This window comes from Ranitomeya imitator, chromosome 5 (assembly GCF_032444005.1).
Source record: "Ranitomeya imitator isolate aRanImi1 chromosome 5, aRanImi1.pri, whole genome shotgun sequence".
In the NCBI taxonomy this organism is placed as follows: Eukaryota; Metazoa; Chordata; class Amphibia; order Anura; family Dendrobatidae; genus Ranitomeya; species Ranitomeya imitator.
The window spans coordinates 441,912,370-441,936,171 of NC_091286.1; the positions used below are offsets into that span (position 1 = coordinate 441,912,370).

Here is a 23,802-nt window from a genome sequence, read left to right on the forward strand (position 1 = left end):
TACATTCACTGCAATATAAAAAATATGTTTAAAGATGTCAATGGCTATTTTGTTCTTATAACAATACCTGTGTCTGGTGTGCAAAAGTGCTCTACCATTTCCGGAGCTCCTTTCATAAAAACGAGAAATTCATCTTCTCCCATGATCTCAACAATGACTGACATGCGCTGTAGGCTGGATGAGAAAGGAAACTGGTGCAGGATGGCAATACCTTCCACCGGAACCTGATCGATGATAATCAGTTTTGTCACTAAATATGTTATTCATATATTCGATAAGGTTTTCACAGGTTTGTTCTATTGGTTCATGTGTAGACATGTAGAATAATATTGTCTACTGTGCTAATCTAACCCATATGTTAATGCAACAAATGCATTCAGACATAATAATAATCTTTATTTTTACATAGCGCTAAGATATTCGGCAGTGCTTTAAACACTGCTCAAAAAAATAAAGGGAACACTAAAACAACAGAATATAACTCCAAGTAAATCAAACTTCTGCAAAATCAAACTGTCCACTTAGGAAGCAACACTGTTTGACAATCAATTTCACATGTTGTTGTGCAAATGGAATAGACAACAGATGGAAATAATTGGCAATTATCAAGACACCCTCAATAAAGGAGTGGTTCTGCAGGTGCGGACCACAGACCATATATCAGTAGCAATGCTTTCTGGCTGATGTTTCGGTCACTTTTGAATGTTGGTTGTGCTTTCACACTCGTGGTAGCATGAGACGGACTCTACAACCCACACAAGTGGCTCAAATAGTGCAGCTCATCCAGGATGGCACATCAATGCGAGCTGTGGCAAGAAGGTTTGCTGTGTCTGTCTGCGTAGTGTCCAGAGGCTGGAGGCGCTACCAGGAGACAGGCTAGTATACCAGATGTGAAGGGGGAAGTAGGAGGGCAACAATCCAGCAGCAGGATCGCTACCTCATCCTTTGAGGAAGGAGGAACAGGAGGAGCGCTGCCAGAGCCCTGCAAAATGACCTCCAGCAGGTCACAAATGTGCATGTGTCTGCATAAACGGTTAGAAACCAACTCCATGAGGATGGTCTGAGTGCCCGACGTCCACAGATGGGGGTTGTGCTCACAGCCCAACACCGTACAGAACGCTTGGTATTTTTCACAGAACACCAGGATTGGCAAATTCGCCACTGGGCCCTGTGCTCTTCACAGATGAAAGCAGGTTCACACTGAGCACATGTGACAGACGTGACAGAGCCTGGAGACGCTGTGGAGAGCAATCTGCTGACTGCAACATACTTTAGGATGACCGGTTTGACAGTAGGTCAGTAATGGTGTGGGGTAGCATTTCTTTGGAGGGCCGCACAGCCCTCCATGGGCTCGCCAGAGGTAGCCTGACTGCCATTAGGTACCGAGATGAGATCCTCAGATGCCTTGTGAGACCATATGCTGGTGCGGTTGGCCTTGGCTTCCTCCTATTGCAGGAGAATGCCACACCTCATGTGGCTGGAGTGTGTCAGCAGTTCCTGCAAGATGAAGGCATTGAAGCTATGGACTGGCCCGCCAGTTCCCCAGACCTGAATCCGATTGAACACATCTGGGACATCATGTCTCGCACCATCCACCAATGTCACATTGCACCACAGACTGTCCAGGAGTTGGCGGATGCTTTAGTCCAAGTCTGGAAGGAGATCCCTCAGTAGACTATCTGCCGCCTCATTAGGAGCATGCCGAGGCATTGTAGGGAGGTGATACAGGCATGTGGAGGCCACACAAACATAACAGAACATCATTTCCTTGTCTTGAGGCATTTCCAATGAAGTTGGATCAGCCTGTAATTTGTTTTTCCACTTTGATTTTGAGCATCATTCCAAATACAGACCTCTGTGGGATATTCATTTTGATTTACAAAATTTTTATGTTTTATTGTTCTCAAAACATTCCACTATGTACTGAATAAAGATTTGCAACTGAAATATTTAATTCAGTGATATCTAGAATGTGGTATTTTAGTGTTCCTTTATTTTTTTGAGCAATGTAGTTTTGCACACATTATCATCACTGTCCCTGATGGGGCTCACAATCTAAATTCCCTATCACTATGTCTTTGGAATGTGGAAGGAAACTGGATTACCCAGAGGAAACCCATAAAAACACAGGGAGAACATACAAACTCCTTGCAGATATTGTCCTTTGTGGGATTTGAACCCAGGACCCCAGTGCTTCAAGGCTGCAGTGCTACCCACTGAGCCACCATGCCGCTTATAACACCAGCCAGACAATTTATATATATATTTCAGAAACAGATTACAGATTTTATGATTCTGGTAGAAAAAGCTTTAGACCTATTTGTAATATATTATATATTATTATATCCAAAAGAGTGATTGCTGTCAATTTTTAATTTTTAATCACCCAGAGAGCGTGAATTGGTTGGCTAAGAAAGGACATTTATTAAAATGTGTCAAATATTAGGATGCAAAAAAGATCACCAACAGGTTGTATAAATTTAAATGCAAGTGTCTAAACATGCTCCAAGTATATCATCCAGTACGAGCTGCTACAATGAATTTAAATTTATTTTAAAAGGAACATTTGTTGTAAAAAAAAAAAAAAGCACCAGTAACCTGCAGATATGGGGTTAATCTACAGGTTTATAGTGTTCTGAAGCTGTGCGGCCATCGTACTGAAAGCCCAGCTAGCAAGAGGATATTTACTTTATTCCTCCCCCACAATCTCGGGCTTTCAGTCATATAGAGGTGCTGCCGGTGCGGCTTCAGTCACTGCTCAATCCATAGTGACAGGCAACTGAAACTGCACCCCGACACTGACAGCTAGCTCTTCAGTGCATCAGTACAGAGCCAACTGTCAGTCAGTGCCGGAGTTTGGCTTCAGCCACCATCTCTCATGATGACTGAAGCCACGTGTCTATGACTGAAAGCCCGTGGATCCCAGTAGGAATAATACTGATTACCTATTGCATTTATTAATCAGCACCATTGTTTAAAATATCTAAATAATAATTACATTTTATATAAAATCATCAACATAGTATAGAACTACGAATAAGAAACAATTATATATCATACTGCTATATGTACATTTGCTAAACTATATGCAGTAGAAGAACATGTTTGAACAAGGTGCGTTCTGGAGAATTTACCTTTTCAGAATCAAATCCAGGATTAACAATTTTATATGACTGCGAGTCCTCATCTTCTTTGGTTTTCATGTCAGTATCTTGTAAAACCTAAACAAATTAATTAGCCACAATGATCACATATTATTAATATGTGCATAGTATAAACTGTGCACATATTATTTGTAATCTAATTTTTTTATGAACGTAAAAAAGCATGCAGAAATGTAAAAAGCAGTAATTATGAAACAGGAATTTTGCAAAAAAGATAGCATGTTTTTACATAGTAAGGCTACTGAATGCTTGCATTCAGGCACTACTTTGCACTGTATGTTCTATGTTTAGGGGCAGGCGAATAAAATACATTTTCAAAATTCATACTTGATGCAACTGATCCAGGGAAACCTTGGATCCATTTTGTGTCCCTTTTTAAAATCGAAAAAAATTTGCATTTTACAGAATATTTTTTCCCTTCCTAAAAACTGTCATAATGGAATTCAAATTCTTCAAACTGGAGTGCACTCAATCATCTGGTGATTAGAGGTGCTAGTAGACAGAGGTGCAGCCCCATCATACATAGAAATGAACTTCACTGTACTATCCCAATTGTTAGTGATTTGTTTATTGAAGCAAGTAGCTATTACCTATTATCAATGCATAGAAATATTCAGTGCTTCAGGTGACAATGAATGTGAGACCTTTCGACTTTCCTGAGTCTTTGTTTAGATGCCACATAGAAGTCCTCTATGTCTAAAATCCACAGGACCAGTGTATGTATGGGGGTTGTACTGATGTAATGTGCCCTAAGCAGCGCTATAAGTAGGAGCTCCCACTTGGCACTGCTTAGAGACCATTACACCCAAACTCCTCCTTTGGCCTTTTTCAGACATCAATGTGTCCGATACATGTGGTGACAGTTTTCACATGTACCGGACATACTTACACCAGTATACCCATTCATGTGAATGGGTCTGTGCCCATGTCATTGTGGTTCCACAGACTGTACAGCCGCGGTCAAAATACATGTTCATTTTAGAACAGCCACAAAACATCCTGCACACTGATGACACACGGATGATATCCATGTGTTATTAGTATGATACACACCGGCGCCTGGGAAGTAGCGGTACAGCTAGTGCTGTTATCTGGCACCAGGCGCTGAAGATGGCTCTTATAATTCTCCCCTGCTCTGCCGGCAATCAGAGTGAGCAGGGGAGAATGACGAGAGTAAAGGTGCCTTCACACTAAACGATATTGCTAGCGATCTGTGACGTTGCAGCGTCCTCGCTAGCGATATCGTTCAGTTTGACACGCAGCAGCGATCAGAATCCTGCTGTGATGTCGTTGGTCGGGGCTAGAGGGCCAGAACTTTCTTTGGTCGCTGGCTCTCCCGCAGACATCGCTGAATCGGCGTGTGTGACACCGATTCAGCGATGTCTTCGCTGGTAACCAGGGTAAACATCGGGTTACTAAGCGCAGGGCCGCGCTTAGTAACCCGATGTTTACCCTGGATACCATCGTAAAAGTAAAAAAAACAAACGCTTCATACTTACCTTCAGCTGTCTGTCCCCGGCGCTGTGCTTTCCTGCACTCACTGTGAACACAGCAGCCGGAAAGCAGAACGGTGACGTCACCACTCTGCTTTCCGGCCGCTGTGCTCACAGCCAGTACAGAGAAGCACAGCGCCGGGGGACAGACAGCCGAAGTTAAGTATGAAGCGTTTGTTTTTTTTACTTTTAGGATGATAACCAGGGTAAACATTGGGTTACTAAGCGCGGCCCTGCGCTTAGTAACCCGATATTTACCCTGGTTACCGGCATCGTTGGTCGCTGGAGAACTGTCTGTGTGACAGCTCTCCAGCTACCAAACAGCGACGCTGCAGCGATCCGGATCGTTGTCGGTATCGCTGCAGCGTCGTTTAGTGTGAAGGTACCTTTAGATTCAAGTGATAACAGTGATTGTAGGCGGCAGCTGAAAGGACCATTACTCCTATCAGCCTACATCTGCAGCTGCTAAAAACAGTGAGAGCAGGCAGCGGCTTATGGGAGTATTCATTAGCCATCGACTGTGCTATAAATAAATATATAATTAAAAAAGGGAGTGTGTTCCCCTATATTTTTGACAACCAGCCAGGCAAAACTGACAGCTGCGGGCTGAAATCCTCAGCTGTCAGTGTGAGCAAGGCTGGTTATCAAGAATACAGCGGTCCCCACGCTGTTTTTTTACATTGATAAATTTAAATATTTTGCAACCAGCCTTGCTAAAGAAGACAGCTCTGGGCTGGTATTCTCAGGCTGGTTAGGAGACATGGATATTGACCCCCTGCCTAAAACTAGCAGCTTGCATCCGCCCAGAAAAGGTGCATCAATTAGATGCACCAATTATGGTGCTTTTCCCAGCTCTTCCCACTTGCCCTGTAGCGGTGGCAAGTGGGGTAATATTTGTGGGGTTGATGTTGATGTCACCTTTGCATTGTCTGGTGACATCAAACCCATGGGTTAGTAATGGAGAGGCGTCTATAAGAACATTTTCAGAAACTGAATTTTTGTTGTAGAGAACATACCCAGCCTGTACCCTCGAACATTTTCAGGTCCAGTGGGTCTCCCTGTATTTTGCCATCCAGGAAAATTAATGAATGACAACTGACCATTCCTACTAGAACCGGACTCCATGGCAAGCTACTCCCTGGTGTAAATAAATAAACTTCTTGGAAGCTGCAAGACAATTCAAATGTTATCATGAAAATATTTTAGACATAACGTAAAATGTTGCATTAAATCACTCAAAAATGATTGTTAATCTAAAATAACTTCTGCGTTTTGAACGTCAAAGAACAGGAAAAATGTATTTATTTCAGTCCAGGCTAGTCATCTCCATTTTTTTCCAAAGAAATTTTAATGATGTAAACACTTCCCAATACTGACCCAATATGGCTATTTCTGATTTCTGAGCTGTTCCACATTCACATTCTATTAGTATATTATTTCTATTAGTTTTATTAGGCTCAGACCACAAGGCTCAATGGTTGGGAAAAAACAGATGATGAGAGAATGGGACTCATGATGTTAAGTGTTAGGCGTTAGGCAGTGGACATTCACCCTCATAGCTAAAGAAGTGATATTGAGTGGCCTGATATACTGTTAATGTGTTTAATCGATGAAAATTTAGCAAAATTGATCAAGGTCAATCAGAATATATCTCTAATGTGGGTACTGAGAAAATATTTCCACCAATGAATGATGTGGATTGTGTATTGTCATACTCTAATTCTATAGATGGACTTTTTCTCTATTTTGCCCTTTTTCTCTTTTCTTCTCCCACTTACTCAAAAACATATATTGTTAATTTATGTCCTATTATGCAGAGTAAACTTACCTTCTCTTATCAGAAGGAACAATACCCCATAATTCCATTCCATCTTCTGTTAAAGTGCCTGTCTGTATAAAAAATCATTATGAATTATAAAAATGTTCATGGATATCTGATAAAGGGTAGTCGCAAAAGTTTTTTTTTTTAAAAAAGCAGGACGACAATCAAAACCATAGCTCAAAAACATTTAATTGGTATGAAAATTAGCATTTTTAACATTTATTGAAATTAGAAATTGCCACTATTCTCCACCTAACTTTTGGCTATCAGTACTGGTTCTAATTCTGATGATACTCCATTTGTAATCTCAAGCTTGCCTAGTGTAGTCTCAAATAGAATGCCATTACTGCTTTCAGATTTTTAAGGCTGGTCTATTGCATTTAGTAGTGAGCATTCGCCAGTCAGGTATTATGACATATGCTCAGTGTAGTCTACTTCCAGAGTCACTCTCCATCTTAGGCTGGTTTCACATTTGTGTTTTTTGCCGCTGCGGTTTAGCGCAAAAAAACGCATGCTTTTTTTTCTATACTTAACATTAAAAACGCATGCGTTTTTTTGTATGCTTTTTGCCGCGTTTTGCCGACGCATGCGTCGTTTCTATGCTTACATTTTGTTGCAGAAATGCAACCTGTAGTAATTTCTAGCGGTGTTTTTTGTGGCAAAAAAATGTATTGCTGTCTATGTAAACGCATTCCTTTTTAAGCACATGCGTTTGCATGCGTTTTTAAATGCATGCGTTTCAATAGAAAAACACAAGAATACACACTGATAAGCCACCCCCCCAACCCTAACCCTAACCCTAACCCTAGGGATCCTAAGCCTAACCCTAGCCCTAACCCTAAGGGATAGGATCATAACCCTAACCCTAAGTGTTAGGGTTAGGGTTAGGATCCCTAGGGTTAGGGTTAGGGTCCCTAGGGATAGGGTTAGGGTTAGGATCCCTAGGGTTAGGGTTAGGGTTAGGATCCCTAGGGTTAGGATCCCTAGGGTTAGGGTTGGGGTTAGGGTTAGGATCCCTAGGGTTAGGGTTAGGGTTAGGATCCCTATGGTTAGGGTTAGGCTTAGGGTTAGGGTTAGGGTTAGGATCCCTAGGGTTAGGGTTAGGGTTAGGATCCCTAGGGTTAGGGTTAGGGTTAGGATCCCTAGGGTTAGGGTTAGGGTTAGGATCCCTAGGGTTAGGGTAAGGGTTAGGGTTAGGATCCCTAGGGCTACTAGGGATCCTAATCCTAACCCTAGGGATCCTAACCCTAACCCTAACCCTAGCTATTTCTGTTTATAGTGGGTTTTCTAGTTGATTTTGATGATTGGCATCTGTCACACACTTCTCATCATGTGTTTCAAAAAACGCAAATGCAGGAAAAAACGCATTTAAACGCTTCAAAATGCCACGTTTTTATTTACCACATGCAAAAATGCATGTGTCTAAAAAACGCAGCGTTTGAACGTGTTTACATGCGTTTTTTGCACCACATGAGTTTGCGTTAAAAACGCTGCTTTTTTAACGCAAATGTGAAACTAGCCTTAGCAAGAAATACTCTTCATTGCCAGTGCCTGCAGTCTGTGTCTACCGCCACTGAGTTATCATCTTTACTGATGCGCAGATGGCCGTCAGCAGCAGATTCTTCAAGAGGTTCGTATGGCAGGCAGACAGGTCAAAGGAGAAGGGTGATAGCAAGTTAGAAAAATAGGCATGACCAGATTGATCAAAACACTGTCTAAAAACAGGCACTCAGCTTTATAAGAAATGTTTTCCTTTTGGGTTGCCAAATGCCAGAGTGGCAAGAAGGCCTGTATGTAGACAAGATGACCTATGCCACTGATATGAGGGAGAAAGGTGAGTACAGTAAAAAAAAAAAAAACACTTTGAGGAACATTATTGAGTATCTAAGAAATTAAATTGTGCTTTTGAAAAATTACTGAAATGACTTACTGATATTGGATAATTGTTTAGTGCCCATTGATTCGAGGTGGCTGCACTGTCACGTTAATGTATGAAAGAGTGTATAAATATCAATTAGTTTTCCTTGTTGTCACACACACCGCAGGCTAGTCTAACCCCTCTCTCTTCGCTTCTGCTGCTGTGTGTGTGTGAATCCTAAACCTCTCATTCCCTCTCCCCACAAGAAAGTTTATGGCCCCCTGTAGTTGTAATAGACAATTCTCCCATCTGGTACCAGCTGAAACTGGTATAGTCTCTCTCAAAAGACATGAGGTTCTTTGCTCTATTATGGTGAGATATTGGGCCACTGATTTGGGCTAGAAAAATAAGGAGTACATATTGCGAATTTCCAATGGTAGATCTGTCAATCACTGTAAGCGCTAGCAGCTAAACGCAATCAGTACAAAGTGCAGATTTCTCCTGAACTGTGTGGAACAACTAGTACAAATTTGGTATCATTGAATAGCTAATTCCAAAATAAGAGGAATGATGTGTGTGTTGTGAGGCTGCTAGATTCTCGAGCCAAGTTATGAGAATTATAAGTATTGCTGGTAAAATCTGTAACTTTGAGGAGAGGGGAGGGTGCAAGTAAACCAGACCCATTAGTGATGTCACAAGCCTGCAAGTATAAGGCTCGGCACTCAACCCAACCTTCATTCTTGCCTGGGACTGCACACCAAGAAGGCCCTCTGATGAACTGGGACATTTGGCTTCACCCACCAGCATGGTTAGCTGAAATGATCTGAGCACATGTGAGTGTTACTTTCTGTTTTAATCCCTGTTTTTTTTATAATTGCTGTACATACTTTAAATGGTCTCATATTGTATCTTATATACCTTTTCTAAGCACTGCCAAATCTTTTATGGAGTAAAATATAATAATTACTAGCTTCATTTTTCTTGCTCTAAAATGTACCCTAAGTCTTCTGAAGTTAATTACGCTACTAATTTGGGTTGGCTCTGAAGCCCTCTGTGGAGAAATCTGAGCTGGTGGCAGCGAAGTGTGTTCTGGGCTAGGTGGGTACAGCTGGCAGCAATGGAACAGGGCTTTATAAGCTACTGTCTGGTTGCGGCCTGAGCATTTACAATTCCCTTGCTGCAGCGTGCCTGCTAGCCAGTCCACAGTGAAGCGGCCCATCCGGTGAATAATTGTCCTAGGTGTAGTTCCCTGACTGACCTGAGGGTAAGGGGGGGTGCCAGAGAGCTGCAAGTTCCAAAGCGAGGCTGGAAAACGGGATATACATATATCCCTGCAGTTCATGATATTTTGTAGCAGCAGTGGGATAACTAAAATAAGCCCTTGCGGTAAATTGATAGGTCAATAGCCTTGTTTGTGTTTTCATCACATGTTAGCAGTGGTTGGATAACTAAGATAAGCCTCCCTGCACATGTGATAGCCGTGTGCTGGCCAAAGTCACCCCGATTCGTGACATGCACCAACATGGTTATTTGTCCATCAATGTCTGAACTGTTAGCTCTAAAGAGCTACAAAGGATCAGCTAAACTCACCAAAATTGCTGATTTAAGACAGCATATGTAGAATTTGTATGACTAGTTGTAGAGGCCTAGCTCATAGCTTGTTACTTTATTTTTTAGAACACATTAAAAACACCACAAAAAACCCTTGTAAATGGCAAATATAACATCACATCTGGTCATTACTTATAAAATTTCACGTAATTCTCTTATATATGTCTAAGTCAAATCAGACAAATCAGACTTATTTTAATATCAGCACAATTTAACTCTTTGGGCTATAAAAATTGTGTTTGCAAAAAAACATTGTTCAAGTAACTGATCAATAAACATACATGTTTGGCATACTATACAGTATATGGAGGTAACATGACAATCAGTCCACTTTATAGTCCTACATATTGGTATCATAATGAATATATGATATTTAAATATATGTAATGATTGATAATGGCACTACTATCTCTGTTGAGCTATTTTAGAAGTGTTTGTGTATAGGTGCACTCCATGTACGTGTGTGTATGTATAAGTGCGTGCCATGTATGTGTGTGTATAAGTGTGTGCCATGTATGTGTGTGTATAAGTGCATGCCATGTATGTGTGTGTGTGTATATGTGTGTGCCATGTATATATGTGTGAGCTTTTTTTATTATTATTATACATTTTTATAGCACCATTTATTCCATGGCGCTTTACATGTGAATACGGGGCAAATATAGACAAATACATTAAACATGGGCAAAAAACAAGGCACACAGGTACATAACGAGGGAGGACCCTGCCTGCGAGGGCTCACAGTCTGCAGGGGATGGGTGAGGATACACTAGGAGAGGGTAGAGATAGTTGTGTAAGTGTGAACAATGTACGTGTGTATACGTGTGTGCCATGTACTGTGTGTGTGTGTATAGGTGTGTGCCATGCATGTGTGTGTATATATAAGTGTGTACCATGTATGTGTGAGTATAAGTGTGTGCCATGTACATGTGTGTGTATAAGCATGTATTATATATTAATGTGTGGTATATATGTATATAACAGATCCCAGGAGCAACATTTGAGCTCTCTGTTCAGAAAAGCGCAATACTGGGAACAGCTAAGATCGTGCACAGAACTCTCAAACTCCCAGGTCTCTGGTAGAGGACCCGAGAATGAGAAAGGACAATAAAGACCACTGCCATTGGGGGTGAGAAGGAAGTTTTTTTGTTTATATAAAACATTTTTTACATTATTCTAACTTGAATATACAGGTGCATCTCACAAAATTAGAATATCACCAAAACGTTAAATTATTTCAGTTCTTTAATACAAAAAGTGAAACTCATATCTTATATAGAGTCATTACAAACAGAGTGATCCATTTCAAGTGTTTATTTCTGTTAATGTTGATGATTATGGCTTACAGCCAATGAAAACCCAAAAGTCATTATCTCAGTAAATTAGAATACTTTATAACACCAGCTTGAAAAAAATGATTTTAAAATCCAAAATGTTGGCCTACTGAAATGTGCATTCAGTAAATGCACTCAATACTTGGTCGGGGATCCTTTGGCATAAATTACTGCATCAATGTGGTGTGGCATGGAGGCGATCAACCTGTGGTACTGCTGAGGTGTTATGGAAGCCCAGGTTGCTTTGATAGCAGCCTTCCGCTCTACTGCATTGTGGGATCTGCTGTCTCTCATCTTCCTCTTTACTACACCCTGTAGATAATCTATGGGGTTAACGTCAGATGAGATTGCTGGCCAATCAAGCACAGAGATACTGTTGTTTTTAAACCAGGTGTTGGTACTTTTGGCAGTGTGGACAGGTGCCAAGTCCTGCTGGAGAATTAAATGTCCATCTCCAAAAAGCTTGTCTGCAGAGGGAAGCATGAAGTGCTCTAAAATTTCCTAGTAGACTGCTGTGCTGACTTTGGTCTTGATAAAACACAGTGGATTTACACCAGCAGATGACATGGCTCCCCAAACCATCACGGATTGTTGAAACTTTACACTAGACCTCAAGCAGCTTGGATTGTGGCCTCTCCACTCTTCTTCTAGACTCTGGGATCTTGATTTCCAAGGTCTAGTGTGAAATATCCACAATCAATGATGGTTTCGGGAGCCATGTCATCTGCTGGTGTAGATCCACTGTGTTTTATCAAGACCAAAGTCAGCGCAGCTGTCTACCAAGACATTTTAGAGCATGTCATGCTTCCCTCTGCTGTCCAACTCCGACTCCTCAAATTCCCTAACTCCCGACTCCACAGCACTGCCCCCTACTGAGCATGTATATTAATTGCTGCACAGATTGATCTCAGCTAAAAGCCAAGATCCTTAGATCAGGAACAGAACAGACATTTATAGGACATTTAATAACTTTCCCAAATTACTATGAAAAAATTACATCACATCCTGCACCCAATGTATTATATACTGTATTTAAGGAGTCAGAGCCGACTCCGACTCAATGGCCTGCTGCTTATAACATGATACTGTATGGGGATAGATTGATCTACTAGTATTCTGTCCCCCATCATTCTTCATTAGCCATTGTAAAGAGGCCAAGAAACAAGAGCCAAACTACTTCAATATTGTCGATCACACTCATTGAACGGCCTGAACTCAGCGCATGTAAATAAAGCCAAAATATTTGAGTGTCATGGGGCAATATGTGAGCATTGGGGGCCTCATTTTAAACTTTTGCCTAGGGTCCCACTTTGTCTAAAACAGGCCCTGGCTGCCGCTCATTATAAATTTGACAAGTGTGGTCACCCCCTCCTCAAATTTCAAACATCCTTGGGTTGAGCACGCATATTACGATTATTCAAAGTTTTTTATGCTAGAATTCTGGCATAAAAGCATTGATGAACAGATTATTTTTTTAATATTTTTTTAATTATATTTTTAATAATAAAATAATTAGACAGCAAATAACATAATGATAATTTATTTACCTTATCAAAACAAATGATATTTAGTTGTCCGCACATATTAATCCTCTGTGCACTTAGACAAAATATGCCATTCCTCTGAAGCCTAGTTTGGGAATACAGTATACAGACTTGGACAGCTGCTGGCAGAGCTGCAGGAATGCTGACAGTAATGATAAGGAATGTCCAGAGGACAGTGTCTGATATGGAAGCCTAAATCATAAACATGAGATTGAATGTATTAAAATATTTAAAAAATATCTTATACTTATAGTACATCATAATTCACATAATAAGTGTATAAGACTTTATGGCTACAAAACCACTAATGGATGATAAGATACTAAATATCATGGCTAGTGTTGAGCGATACCGTCCGATACTTGAAAGTATCGGTATCGGATAGTATCGGCCGATACCCGAAAAATATCGGATATCGCCGATACCGATATCCGATACCAATACAAGTCAATGGGACATCAAGTATCGGAAGGTATTCTCATGGTTCCCAGGGTCTGAAGGAGAGGAAACTCTCCTTCAGGCCCTGGGATCCATAGGGATTTGTAAAATAAAGAATTAAAATAAAAAATATTGATATGCTCACCTCTCCGGCGGCCCCTGGACTTCACACTGCTAACCGGGAGGCTTCTTTGTTTAAAAAGCGCGCCTTTCGGACCTGTGAATGACGTCCCGGCTTCTGATTGGTCGCGTGCCGCCCATGTGACCGGCACGCGACCAATCAGAGGCCGCGACGTCATTCGCAGGTCCTCAATTCCTATAATTAGCAGTTTTGTGAATGAGAATGACGTCGCGGCTTCTGATTGGCCGCGTGCCGGTCACATGGGCGGCACGCGACCAATCAGAAGCCGGGACGTCATTCACAGGTCCGAAAGGCGCGCTTTTTAAACAAAGAAGCCTCCCGGATAGCAGCGTGAAGTCCAGGGGCCGCCGGAGAGGTGAGCATATCAATATTTTTTATTTTAATTCTTTATTTTCCACATCCCTATTGATTCGATACCGATACCCGATATCACAAAAATATCGGATCTCGGTATCGGAATTCCGATACCGCAAATATCGGCCGATACCCGATACTTGCGGTATCGGAATGCTCAACACTAATCATGGCTCTACCATGTATCATCATAATACTGATAGCCAATATAGAAATTCTTTTATTAGTAACCCCAGAATTGATATTAAGAGAAAATTCTACGCAAAATCCATAGAATGTCCTGACAACAATGATATTTGTTTTGTTATGTCATGCACAAACGTCTTCATCTACAACCAAGTAGAGAGCAACATAGGATCTCGAAAAATGCGCCATGAATGTAAGTAAAAATAGTGTAAAACTCCGTATGTTTGGTCAAACTAAAATTATACTGTTGCATAACTAAAATGGGAAATTCCTTTTCAGAAGGAGTTTCTGCTTAAAGGGACTCTGTCACCTGAATTTGGCGGGAATGGTTTTGGGTCATATGGGCGGAGTTTTCGGGTGTTTGATTCACCCTTTCCTTACCCGCTGGCTGCATGCTGGCTGCAATATTGGATTGAAGTTCATTCTCTGTCCTCCATAGTACACGCCTGCGCAAAGCAATCTTGCCTTGTGCAGGCGTGTACTATGGAGGACAGAGAATGAACTTCAATCCAATATTGCAGCCAGCATGCAGCCAGCGGGTAAGGAAAGGGTGAATCAAACACCCAAAAACTCCGCCCATATGACCCAAAACCAGTCCCGCCAAATTCAGGTGACAGGTTCCCTTTAAAGGAGCATTCTCAAGTTGTCTCTTGAACAGCAGAGAATTTTCCAGTTTTTTTCACTTCCTACATTCTGACAGGGCGGGCACTCGTTCTTGAGTGATGGTTCTGGTGAGTAATTTAGCTGTATTATTAGTATAAGGGCGCCGACAGACGACCATAAAACTCGTGCCATGATCGCATCAAAGTGCAGGGACTGGCCCAGCACCTCTCCTAACCTGAACATGATAGAATTATATATTTCTATGCAGCTGTCAAGCTCAGGTCAGGAGAGCAGGCAGCCACAATGATGATTGTGATGCTATCCTCGCAAGAGTTATACGGGGTCTGTCTGTGCATGAAGAATTAAGCTCAGCACAAGCTCTGCTGTTCAGCCATCAGTGGCTTTTTATGGGTCCATAATGTTATCATCGTATTGATATAGTAATAACAGGGCATTTGAACAAGCACATAGCTAAGTGAGATCTGTGATTATGAGATCTGCTCTGAATCCTACTTATGGTGGGGACTGTTCACTTTGCAAGGTATAAAGCCATAACTTATAGACAATTTTAAGTGTATGAAATTTTCGTCAAACAACTCCAAATCTAATGGAATAAAATATTTTATTTTTTCATCTCTGACAGATAGCTCTAATCTGCTGTTCTGTAAGGTTATGTAATATGAAACAGATAAACTCAGTTGCACTACCCCCTCCCCCCACACTGACTAATGCAGGAGGTTAGACCAGGAGATCAATTCTGCCTGTCATATATCTCACACAATGCTTATGATTGGTCAGCAATGAATGATACAAAAAAATAAAATATTTGATTCCATTATGCAGCCACTACGACATTGTGTGCCCAGTTCAACATGAACAATTTGGTGAATTGACCTCATTAATTTTATTGTTATGGAAGGTTCTTTTGAGAATGCACATACAGTAGTGCTTTGAGAATACCTGTTTTAATCTGAAAAAAACTTTTAGTTGTTACCTGCTAGAACAATTTATTATCACAAAACTGAAAAACAACTTACTCCATTTTTTGTATAGACAATAGGTGTGTAAATCACTCCAATCACTGTAACTGCCACAAGCCCCAGTAAAAATCTGATTGCATCTCTGTGAAGTTTAAAGTTTACTGGTTTGGGGTAGAGGATAGACCTGACCAGATCACCTTTTGCTGTATTGAATCCTAAAATATGAAAAGAATGTTACCGTAATTAAAAATAGAGAATTACTTCAAGAGTTTATACATTCCGTAAATCCTGCTCATACAACTGGATACCTATAATACAATTTGTTGCTGTTCATTTTATGTCATTGACAAGTCTACTTAAATAGTAGTTTTCTTAAGCCTTAACCCAATGATTAGCACATAACAAATTTATGGCATGTGGTCGCATAGGTTATATTGAGTGGTTCAAGAATTGAGCGTGCACCTTGTAGAGGGGGGGACGGAGGCTAGTTCATGACCCATACTCCTTGCCCATGTCCCTGCAAAGCTGGTATATCTGATATGGGATAATGTGCAATGCCATGAATGTTTGATGTGTTTTATAATGCTGTCATACTGAGTAATGCAATGTACAGATGTTATTGTGTCAAGTAGATATAGGGAAAGTATAGGATTTAGCCACTGGGGGGAACAATAAGTAAGATAGAAATAAGTTAGATCAAAAAGATTTAGCTAGATAGGAGGGGCCAACTGGGAGTAGTTGGGGAGCTTCCTGGAGCTAGTCAGAGAAGGCTGGGAGCCAGGACAGGACAGTTGTGTCCAGTAACATTCAAGCTGGGGAGCCCAGCCGTCCAGGGCCTATGGGCTGACAGTCACATGGTGGTGGAGGAATACAGGGCAGCATCAATATGGTAGCAGCTAACGTCGTGGGAACAACCCTAAAGGTCCGATGCGAAGCGGACAGGTAACTCCTGAAGCGGGTTAGTCTGACCAGTGAGGAGGCTGCGATACTGAAGGCAATGGTATGACCCTGCGATATTCCTGGAGAAGTGAGGGACAGTACAGGGAACAGAATGGTGATATCTTGTGAAGAACCTTGTGCTGTTTCCGTGACTAAACTGGACGAGCTGAGTAAGCTTGTTTTGCTGAAACTGGATTTCTACTCTACCTGTCATTACGTGGTGCTTAAAGGAAAGAAGCCCCAGTGGATCGAGGTAACATAGTAACATAGTAACATAGTTAGTAACATAGTTAGTAAGGCCGAAAAAAGACATTTGTCCATCCAGTTCAGCCTATATTCCATCATAATAAATCCCCAGATCTACGTCCTTCTACAGAACCTAATAATTGTATGATACAATATTGTTCTGCTCCAGGAAGACATCCAGGCCTCTCTTGAACCCCTCGACTGAGTTTGCCATCACCACCTCCACAGGCAAGCAATTCCAGATTCTCACTGCCCTAACAGTAAAGAATCCTCTTCTATGTTGGTGGAAAAACCTTCTCTCCTCCAGACGCAAAGAATCCCCATCACCTTCCTTGGTATAAACAGATCCTCAGCGAGATATTTGTATTGTCCCCTTATATACTTATACATGGTTATTAGATCGCCCCTCAGTCATCTTTTTTCTAGACTAAATAATCCTAATTTCGCTAATCTATCTGGGTATTGTAGTTCTCCCATCCCCTTTATTAATTTTGTTGCCCTCCTTTGTACTCTCTCTAGTTCCATTATATCCTTCCTGAGCACCGGTGCCCAAAACTGGACACAGTACTCCATGTGCGGTCTAACTAGGGATTTGTACAGAGGCAGTATAATGCTCTCATCATGTGTATCCAGACCTCTTTTAATGCACCCCATGATCCTGTTTGCCTTGGCAGCTGCTGCCTGGCACTGGCTGCTCCAGGTAAGTTTATCATTAACTAGGATCCCCAAGTCCTTCTCCGTGTCAGATTTACCCAGTGGTTTCCCATTCAGTGTGTAATGGTGATATTGATTCCTTCTTCCCATGTGTATAACCTTACATTTATTATTGTTAAACCTCATCTGCCACCTTTCAGCCCAAGTTTCCAACTTATCCAGATCCATCTGTAGCAGAATACTATCTTCTCTTGTATTAACCCTGATGTACAAGTAAGTGGACAACCAAGTTCACCACAGAAGGGACAATGTGTTTATGTGATGGAGGGACAATGTGTGACAAAGCAGCCACCGTTAGCCATGACTACCTACCTGGACCTTACCAGACAAATGCTCACTGTGTTATATATAGCAGCATCTGCCTATAGCAGCCTGAGTTAGTGCCGCCTGGGGCTATTAAACAATTTAAAAGCCGCGGTCAATCTTTGATAGCAGCATTTAACTAATGCAACCGCTGGTGCACACCTGCACTGGTTCTGATCAGCCCACTATGACATAGTTGCCAGAAACCAATGGGTTGCTTGGCAGTCAGGGTTCTGCTGAAGGCCTCTGTTAATGTCATCCTCGTTATTTTCACACTGAACTCCAATACTGTGATATTCTAGTTCAAGGGCCCAAAAAGAACTAAAAAATACAGGTAAACATAAAAAAGTGGTAAAAGCACAGAAAAAAATAAAAAAAATACAAAAAAGTTTAAAAAGGAAAAGAAAAATGTAACATGTTTTATATCACATCGATAACATTCCAATCTTTCAAGATACACATTTTTTTTCACCATTTGTCAAACACCCCAAAAAAAGATTAAAAAAGCTAGGATAACTGTTTTCTGTCCCTGCACTACCAGACCAATTTTACCAAATAATGAATGCACAAATACAAAACAAAAAAAAAAAAATATGGAGAAATTGTGTTCTTTTGACCACAATTTTCTTCCTGATTCATTACATGATAAAGTGAAAGAAATCATTCAAAACTAGAACTCATCCTGCAAAAATTAAGCTCTCATACCACTATATGGATGGAGAAATAAAAAGTTATGGAAGAACAGATATAAAGACTGAAAGCTCCCAAGCTTAAAATTTACCAATTTTCAACAAAGGACTGCTTGATTACAATGGTCATGTAGTTTAATCAGGCTGCCAATCATCCTCTGAATGAGAAAAATGATCATCATTCATTCATTAATTTACACAAAAGATCATCATTTTCAGCAGCACATGGACATGAGCAGGGCTGCCACTAGAAATTTCGGGGCCCCATACTGGCAAAATTTTCGGGGCCCCCTTGAGACTCCGCCCAGGCTCCACCCCAGCCCCACCTCCAGGCTCCAACCCAGCCCCGCCTCCAGGCTCCACCCCTCGAACTGTCCACAGTCCCACGGCTCTCTCTTGGAAAAACTCCACTTCTCACCTATCACACATTGACAGTTCCCATCACCAGATCACACATATAGCCGGCAGCTTTTGTTTTGGCCAAAATATTTTTTAAGCCGCCACCATAACAAGGTAGACACTTTTGGCCGGGCCCTACTCTGCTGTAACCTATTAAATATTTGTTAAAATATGCAATACAATTTAGGTATATTTTTATTTATTTTTCAATTTTTAAAAGGAAGGAAGGAACAAATACCACAACACCATGACCAGATGACATATTACCACCACAGTGATCGAATAATATCACATAAAAGGAACAAATACCACAACACCATGACCAGACCACATATTACCACCACAGGGATCGAATAATATCACATACAAGGAACAAATACCACAACACCATGTCCAGACCACATATTACCACCACATAGTGACTGAATACTACAATTCTGATCAGTAATTTAAAAAAAAGCACCATACTATCACCATAAGTGCCATTATACACAGGAGATCTGTAATTAGTAAGCAGTTTCTGTGTACAGATAATATAGTGATCACTAGTGAAATTATACACAGGAGCTCTGTATACAGTATACAGTGTATAGTGTCAGTGTATAGGTAACACACTGACTCACCAGTGACGTCTCTAGGTGAAGTCCTTCATCTTTCATCCAGCACAGACCGCCATCATTTCATCCAGCCAGGACTTCTCTCTGCAGGAAATAACACAGTTATCTCGAGCTCCGCTTGCAGAACACATTACTTAATTTTTCACAACTTCTACATTACAGAACATGAAGAAGGTGACATAGTATCACTCTATACAGTAACAGGACCGCCCCCCATTTAAAACAGTATACTCAAAAAATAAAATAAATACATCACTGCAGTAATAATATCCCTAAATTAGCCCCTATGGTATTAATAATATCCCCCATCCTGGCCCTGTGTGTCTCATTCCTGGCGTCAGCCAGATGTTCTCCCATCCTGCCCTCATGAGTATCCATTCTGCCCCATATGATCTCCCCATCCTGCCCCATATGATCGCCCCATGTGATCTCTCCATCCGGTCCCATCTGTCTCCATCATATCCATCCTGCCCCATGATCCTGCATGCTCTGTCTCCAATTCTGCCCCCAGTGTCTCCAATCATGTCCCATGTCTCCATTCTGCCCCCTATGTCTCCAACCATGCCCCCATGTCTGCAATCCTGACACTTGTCTCCAATCATGCCCCCTGTGTCTCAATTCTGCCCCATCTGTCTCCAATCCTGCCCCATCTGTCTCCAGTCATGCCCCCATGTCTTTCATCTTGCCCCGTGTCTCCAATCATGCCCCGTATCTCCATTCTGCCCCGTGTCTCGCATTCTGCCCCAATGTCCAGCATACTGCCCCTGGGTCTCACAGTCTGCCCCTGTGTCCAGCATTCTGCCCCTGTCACTGTGTCCAGCATTCTGCCCCTGTCACTGTGTCCAGCATTCTGCCCCACTGTGTCCAGCATTTCTGCCCCTGTCACTGTCTCCAGCATTTTGCCCCTGTCACTGTCTCCAGCATTCTGCCCCACTGTCTCCAGCATTCTGCCCCACTGTCTCCAACATTCTGCCCCACTGTCTCCAACATTCTGCCCCACTGTCTCCAACATTCTGCCCCACTGTGTCCAGCATTCTGCCCCACTGTGTCCAGCATTCTGCCCCACTGTGTCCAGCATTCTGCCCCACTGTGTCCAGCATTTCTGCCCCACTGTGTCCAGCATTTCTGCCCCACTGTGTACAGCATTTCTGCCCCACTATGTCCAGCATTTCTGCCCCACTGTGTCCAGCATTTCTGCCCCACTGTGTGTCCAGCATTCTGCCCCACTGTGTCCAGCATTTCTGCCCCTGTGTGTCCAGCATTCTGCCCCACTGTGTGTCCAGCATTTCTTCCCGTGTGTCCAGCATTCTGCCCCACTGTGTCCAGCATTTCTGCCCCTGTCACTGTCTCCGGCATTCTGCCCCACTGTCTCCAGCATTCTGCCCCACTGTCTCCAGCATTCTGCCCCACTGTCTCCAGCATTCTGCCCCACTGTCTCCAGCATTCTGCCCCACTGTCTCCAACATTCTGCCCCACTGTCTCCAACATTCTGCCCCACTGTGTCCAGCATTCTGCCCCACTGTGTCCAGCATTTCTGCCCCACTGTGTCCAGCATTTCTGCCCCACTGTGTCCAGCATTTCTGCCCCACTGTGTCCAGCATTCTGCCCCACTGTGTCCAGCATTCTGCCCCACTGTGTCCAGCATTTCTGCCCCTGTGTGTCCAGCATTCTGCCCCACTGTCTCCAACATTCTGCCCCACTGTGTCCAGCATTCTGCCCCACTGTGTCCAGCATTTCTGCCCCACTGTGTCCAGCATTTCTGCCCCACTGTGTCCAGCATTTCTGCCCCACTGTGTCCAGCATTCTGCCCCACTGTGTCCAGCATTCTGCCCCACTGTGTCCAGCATTTCTGCCCCTGTGTGTCCAGCATTCTGCCCCACTGTGTCCAGCATTTCTGCCCCTGTGTGTCCAGCATTCTGCCCCACTGTGTCCAGCATTCTGCCCCACTGTGTCCAGCATTCTGCCCCACTGTGTCCAGCATTTCTGCCCCACTGTGTCCAGCATTTCTGCCCCACTGTGTCCAGCATTCTGCCCCACTGTGTCCAGCATTCTGCCCCACTGTGCCCAGCATTCTGCCCCACTGTGTCCAGCATTTCTGCCCCACTGTTTCCAGCATTTCTGCCCCACTGTGTCCAGCATTTCTGCCCCTGTGTGTCCAGCATTCTGCCCCCCGGGCCCCCCTGGATGCCGCTCTCAGAAAAAAAAAAACACGACTTCTTACCTGGCCATGCTCCAGCGCCGGGCGAAGATCCCCCCTGGCTCCACACAGACGCACTCGCCGGGCCCGGCGGCTGACAATGACGTCAGACGCCGGCGACGCCGGCGAGTGCACACTGCGGCCGGGGCCCTATTCAGCTGCCAGCCTCAGACTGGCTGGCGGCTGTTAACTATTGACGTGCGGGCGCGGGCCCGCACGTCAATAGTGTGCCGCCCGCAGCGCCTGCAGGGGGGGCCCGGTGAGCAGATGAGACGGGGCCTGATGCGGGCCCCCTCTGCTCACCGGGCCCCATACGCCAGTCACGGCTGTCATGCCCTGATGGCGGCCCTGGACGTGAGCTGCCAAAAACAATGGCAGCCTACATGCACTGAAAGTTCCATTATTGATCATTCAGGGTGTATCTGAAGTGGAAACAGCCTATGTAAACAGGCTATTAACCCCTTAACCCCTTTACCCCCAAGGGTGGTTTGCACGTTAATGACCAGGCCAATTTTTACAATTCTGACCACTGTCCCTTTATGAGGTTATAACTCCGAAACGCTTCAACGGATCCTGGTGATTCTGACATTGTTTTCTCGTGACATATTGTACTTCATGATAGTGGTAAAATTTCTTTGATAGTACCTGCGTTTATTTGTGAAAAAAATGGAAATTTGGCGAAAATTTTGAAAATTTCGCAATTTTCAAACTTTGAATTTTTATGCAATTAAATCACAGAGATATGTCACACAAAATACTTAATAAGTAACATTTACCACATGTCTCCTTTACATCAGCATAATTTTGGAACCAATTTTTTTTTTTGTTAGGGAGTTATAAGGGTTAAAAGTTGACCAGCAATTTCTCATTTTTACAACACCATTTTTTTTTAGGGACCACGTCTCATTTGAAGTCATTTTGAGGGGTCTATATGATAGAAAATGCCCAAGTGTGACACCATTCTAAAAACTGCACCCCTCAAGGTGCTCAAAACCACATTCAAGAAGTTTATTAACCCTTCAGGTGTTTAATAGGAATTTTTGGAATGTTTAAATAAAAATGAACATTTAACTTTTTTACACAAAAAATTTACTTCAGCTCCAATTTGTTTTATTTTACCAAGGGTAACAGGAGAAATTGGACCCAAAAAGTTGTTGTCCAATTTGTCCTGAGTACGCTGATACCCCATAAGTGGCAGTAAACCACTGTTTGGGCGCATGGGAGAGCTCGGAAGGGAAGGAGCACTATTTGACTTTTCAATGCAAAATTGACAGGAATTGAGATGGGACGCCATGTTGCGTTTGGAGAGCCACTGATGTGCCTAAACATTGAAACCCCCCACAAGTGACACCATTTTGGAAAGTAGACCCCCTAAGGAACTTATCTGGATGTGTGGTGAGCACTTTGACCCACCAAGTGCTTCACAGAAGTTTATAATGCAGAACCGTAAAAATAAAAAATCATATTTTTTCACAAAAATTATATTTTTGCCCCCAATTTTTTATTTTTCCAAGGGTAAGAGAAGAAATTGGACCTCAAAAGTTGTTGTCCAATTTGTCCTGAGTACGCTAATACCCCATATGTGGCAGTAAACCACTGTTTGGGCGCATGGGAGAGCTCGGAAGGGAAGGAGCGCAGTTTGACTTTTCAATGCAAAATTGACAGAAATTGAGATGGGACGCCATGTTGCGTTTGGAGAGCCACTGATGTGCCTAAACATTGAAACCCCCCACAAGTGACACCATTTTGGAAAGTAGACCCCCTAAGGAACTTATCTAGAGGTGTGGTGAGCACTTTGACCCACCAAGTGCTTCACAGAAGTTTATAATGCAGAACCGTAAAAATAAAAAATCATATTTTTTCACAAAAATTATATTTTTGCCCCCAATTTTTTATTTTTCCAAGGGTAAGAGAAGAAATTGGACCTCAAAAGTTGTTGTCCAATTTGTCCCGAGTACGCTGATACCCCATATGTGGCAGTAAACCACTGTTTGGGCGCATGGGAGAGCTCGGAAGGGAAGGAGCGCCGTTTGACTTTTCAATGCAAAATTGACAGGAATTGAGATGGGACGCCATGTTGCGTTTGGAGAGCCACTGATGTGCCTAAACATTGAAACCCCCCACAAGTGACACCATTTTGGAAAGTAGACCCCCTAAGGAACTTATCTG

The 23,802-nt window shown here is 42.6% G+C and overlaps 1 protein-coding gene across 1 annotated transcript in view; it reads right to left on the reverse strand.

Moving 5' to 3' along the window:
* The window catches only part of LOC138638125 (probable cation-transporting ATPase 13A4), a 234,021-nt gene that overhangs the window by 102,693 nt on the left and 107,526 nt on the right, over positions 1 to 23,802 (reverse strand). Inside the window, exons 11-16 of the mRNA XM_069727154.1 lie at positions 15,587 to 15,744; positions 12,830 to 13,018; positions 6,486 to 6,547; positions 5,674 to 5,824; positions 3,135 to 3,221; positions 68 to 224 (exon numbers count right to left, since the gene is read on the reverse strand). Of these exons, the coding sequence (XP_069583255.1) occupies positions 68 to 224; positions 3,135 to 3,221; positions 5,674 to 5,824; positions 6,486 to 6,547; positions 12,830 to 13,018; positions 15,587 to 15,744 (804 nt within the window). The remainder of the gene's footprint in view (positions 1 to 67; positions 225 to 3,134; positions 3,222 to 5,673; positions 5,825 to 6,485; positions 6,548 to 12,829; positions 13,019 to 15,586; positions 15,745 to 23,802) is intronic.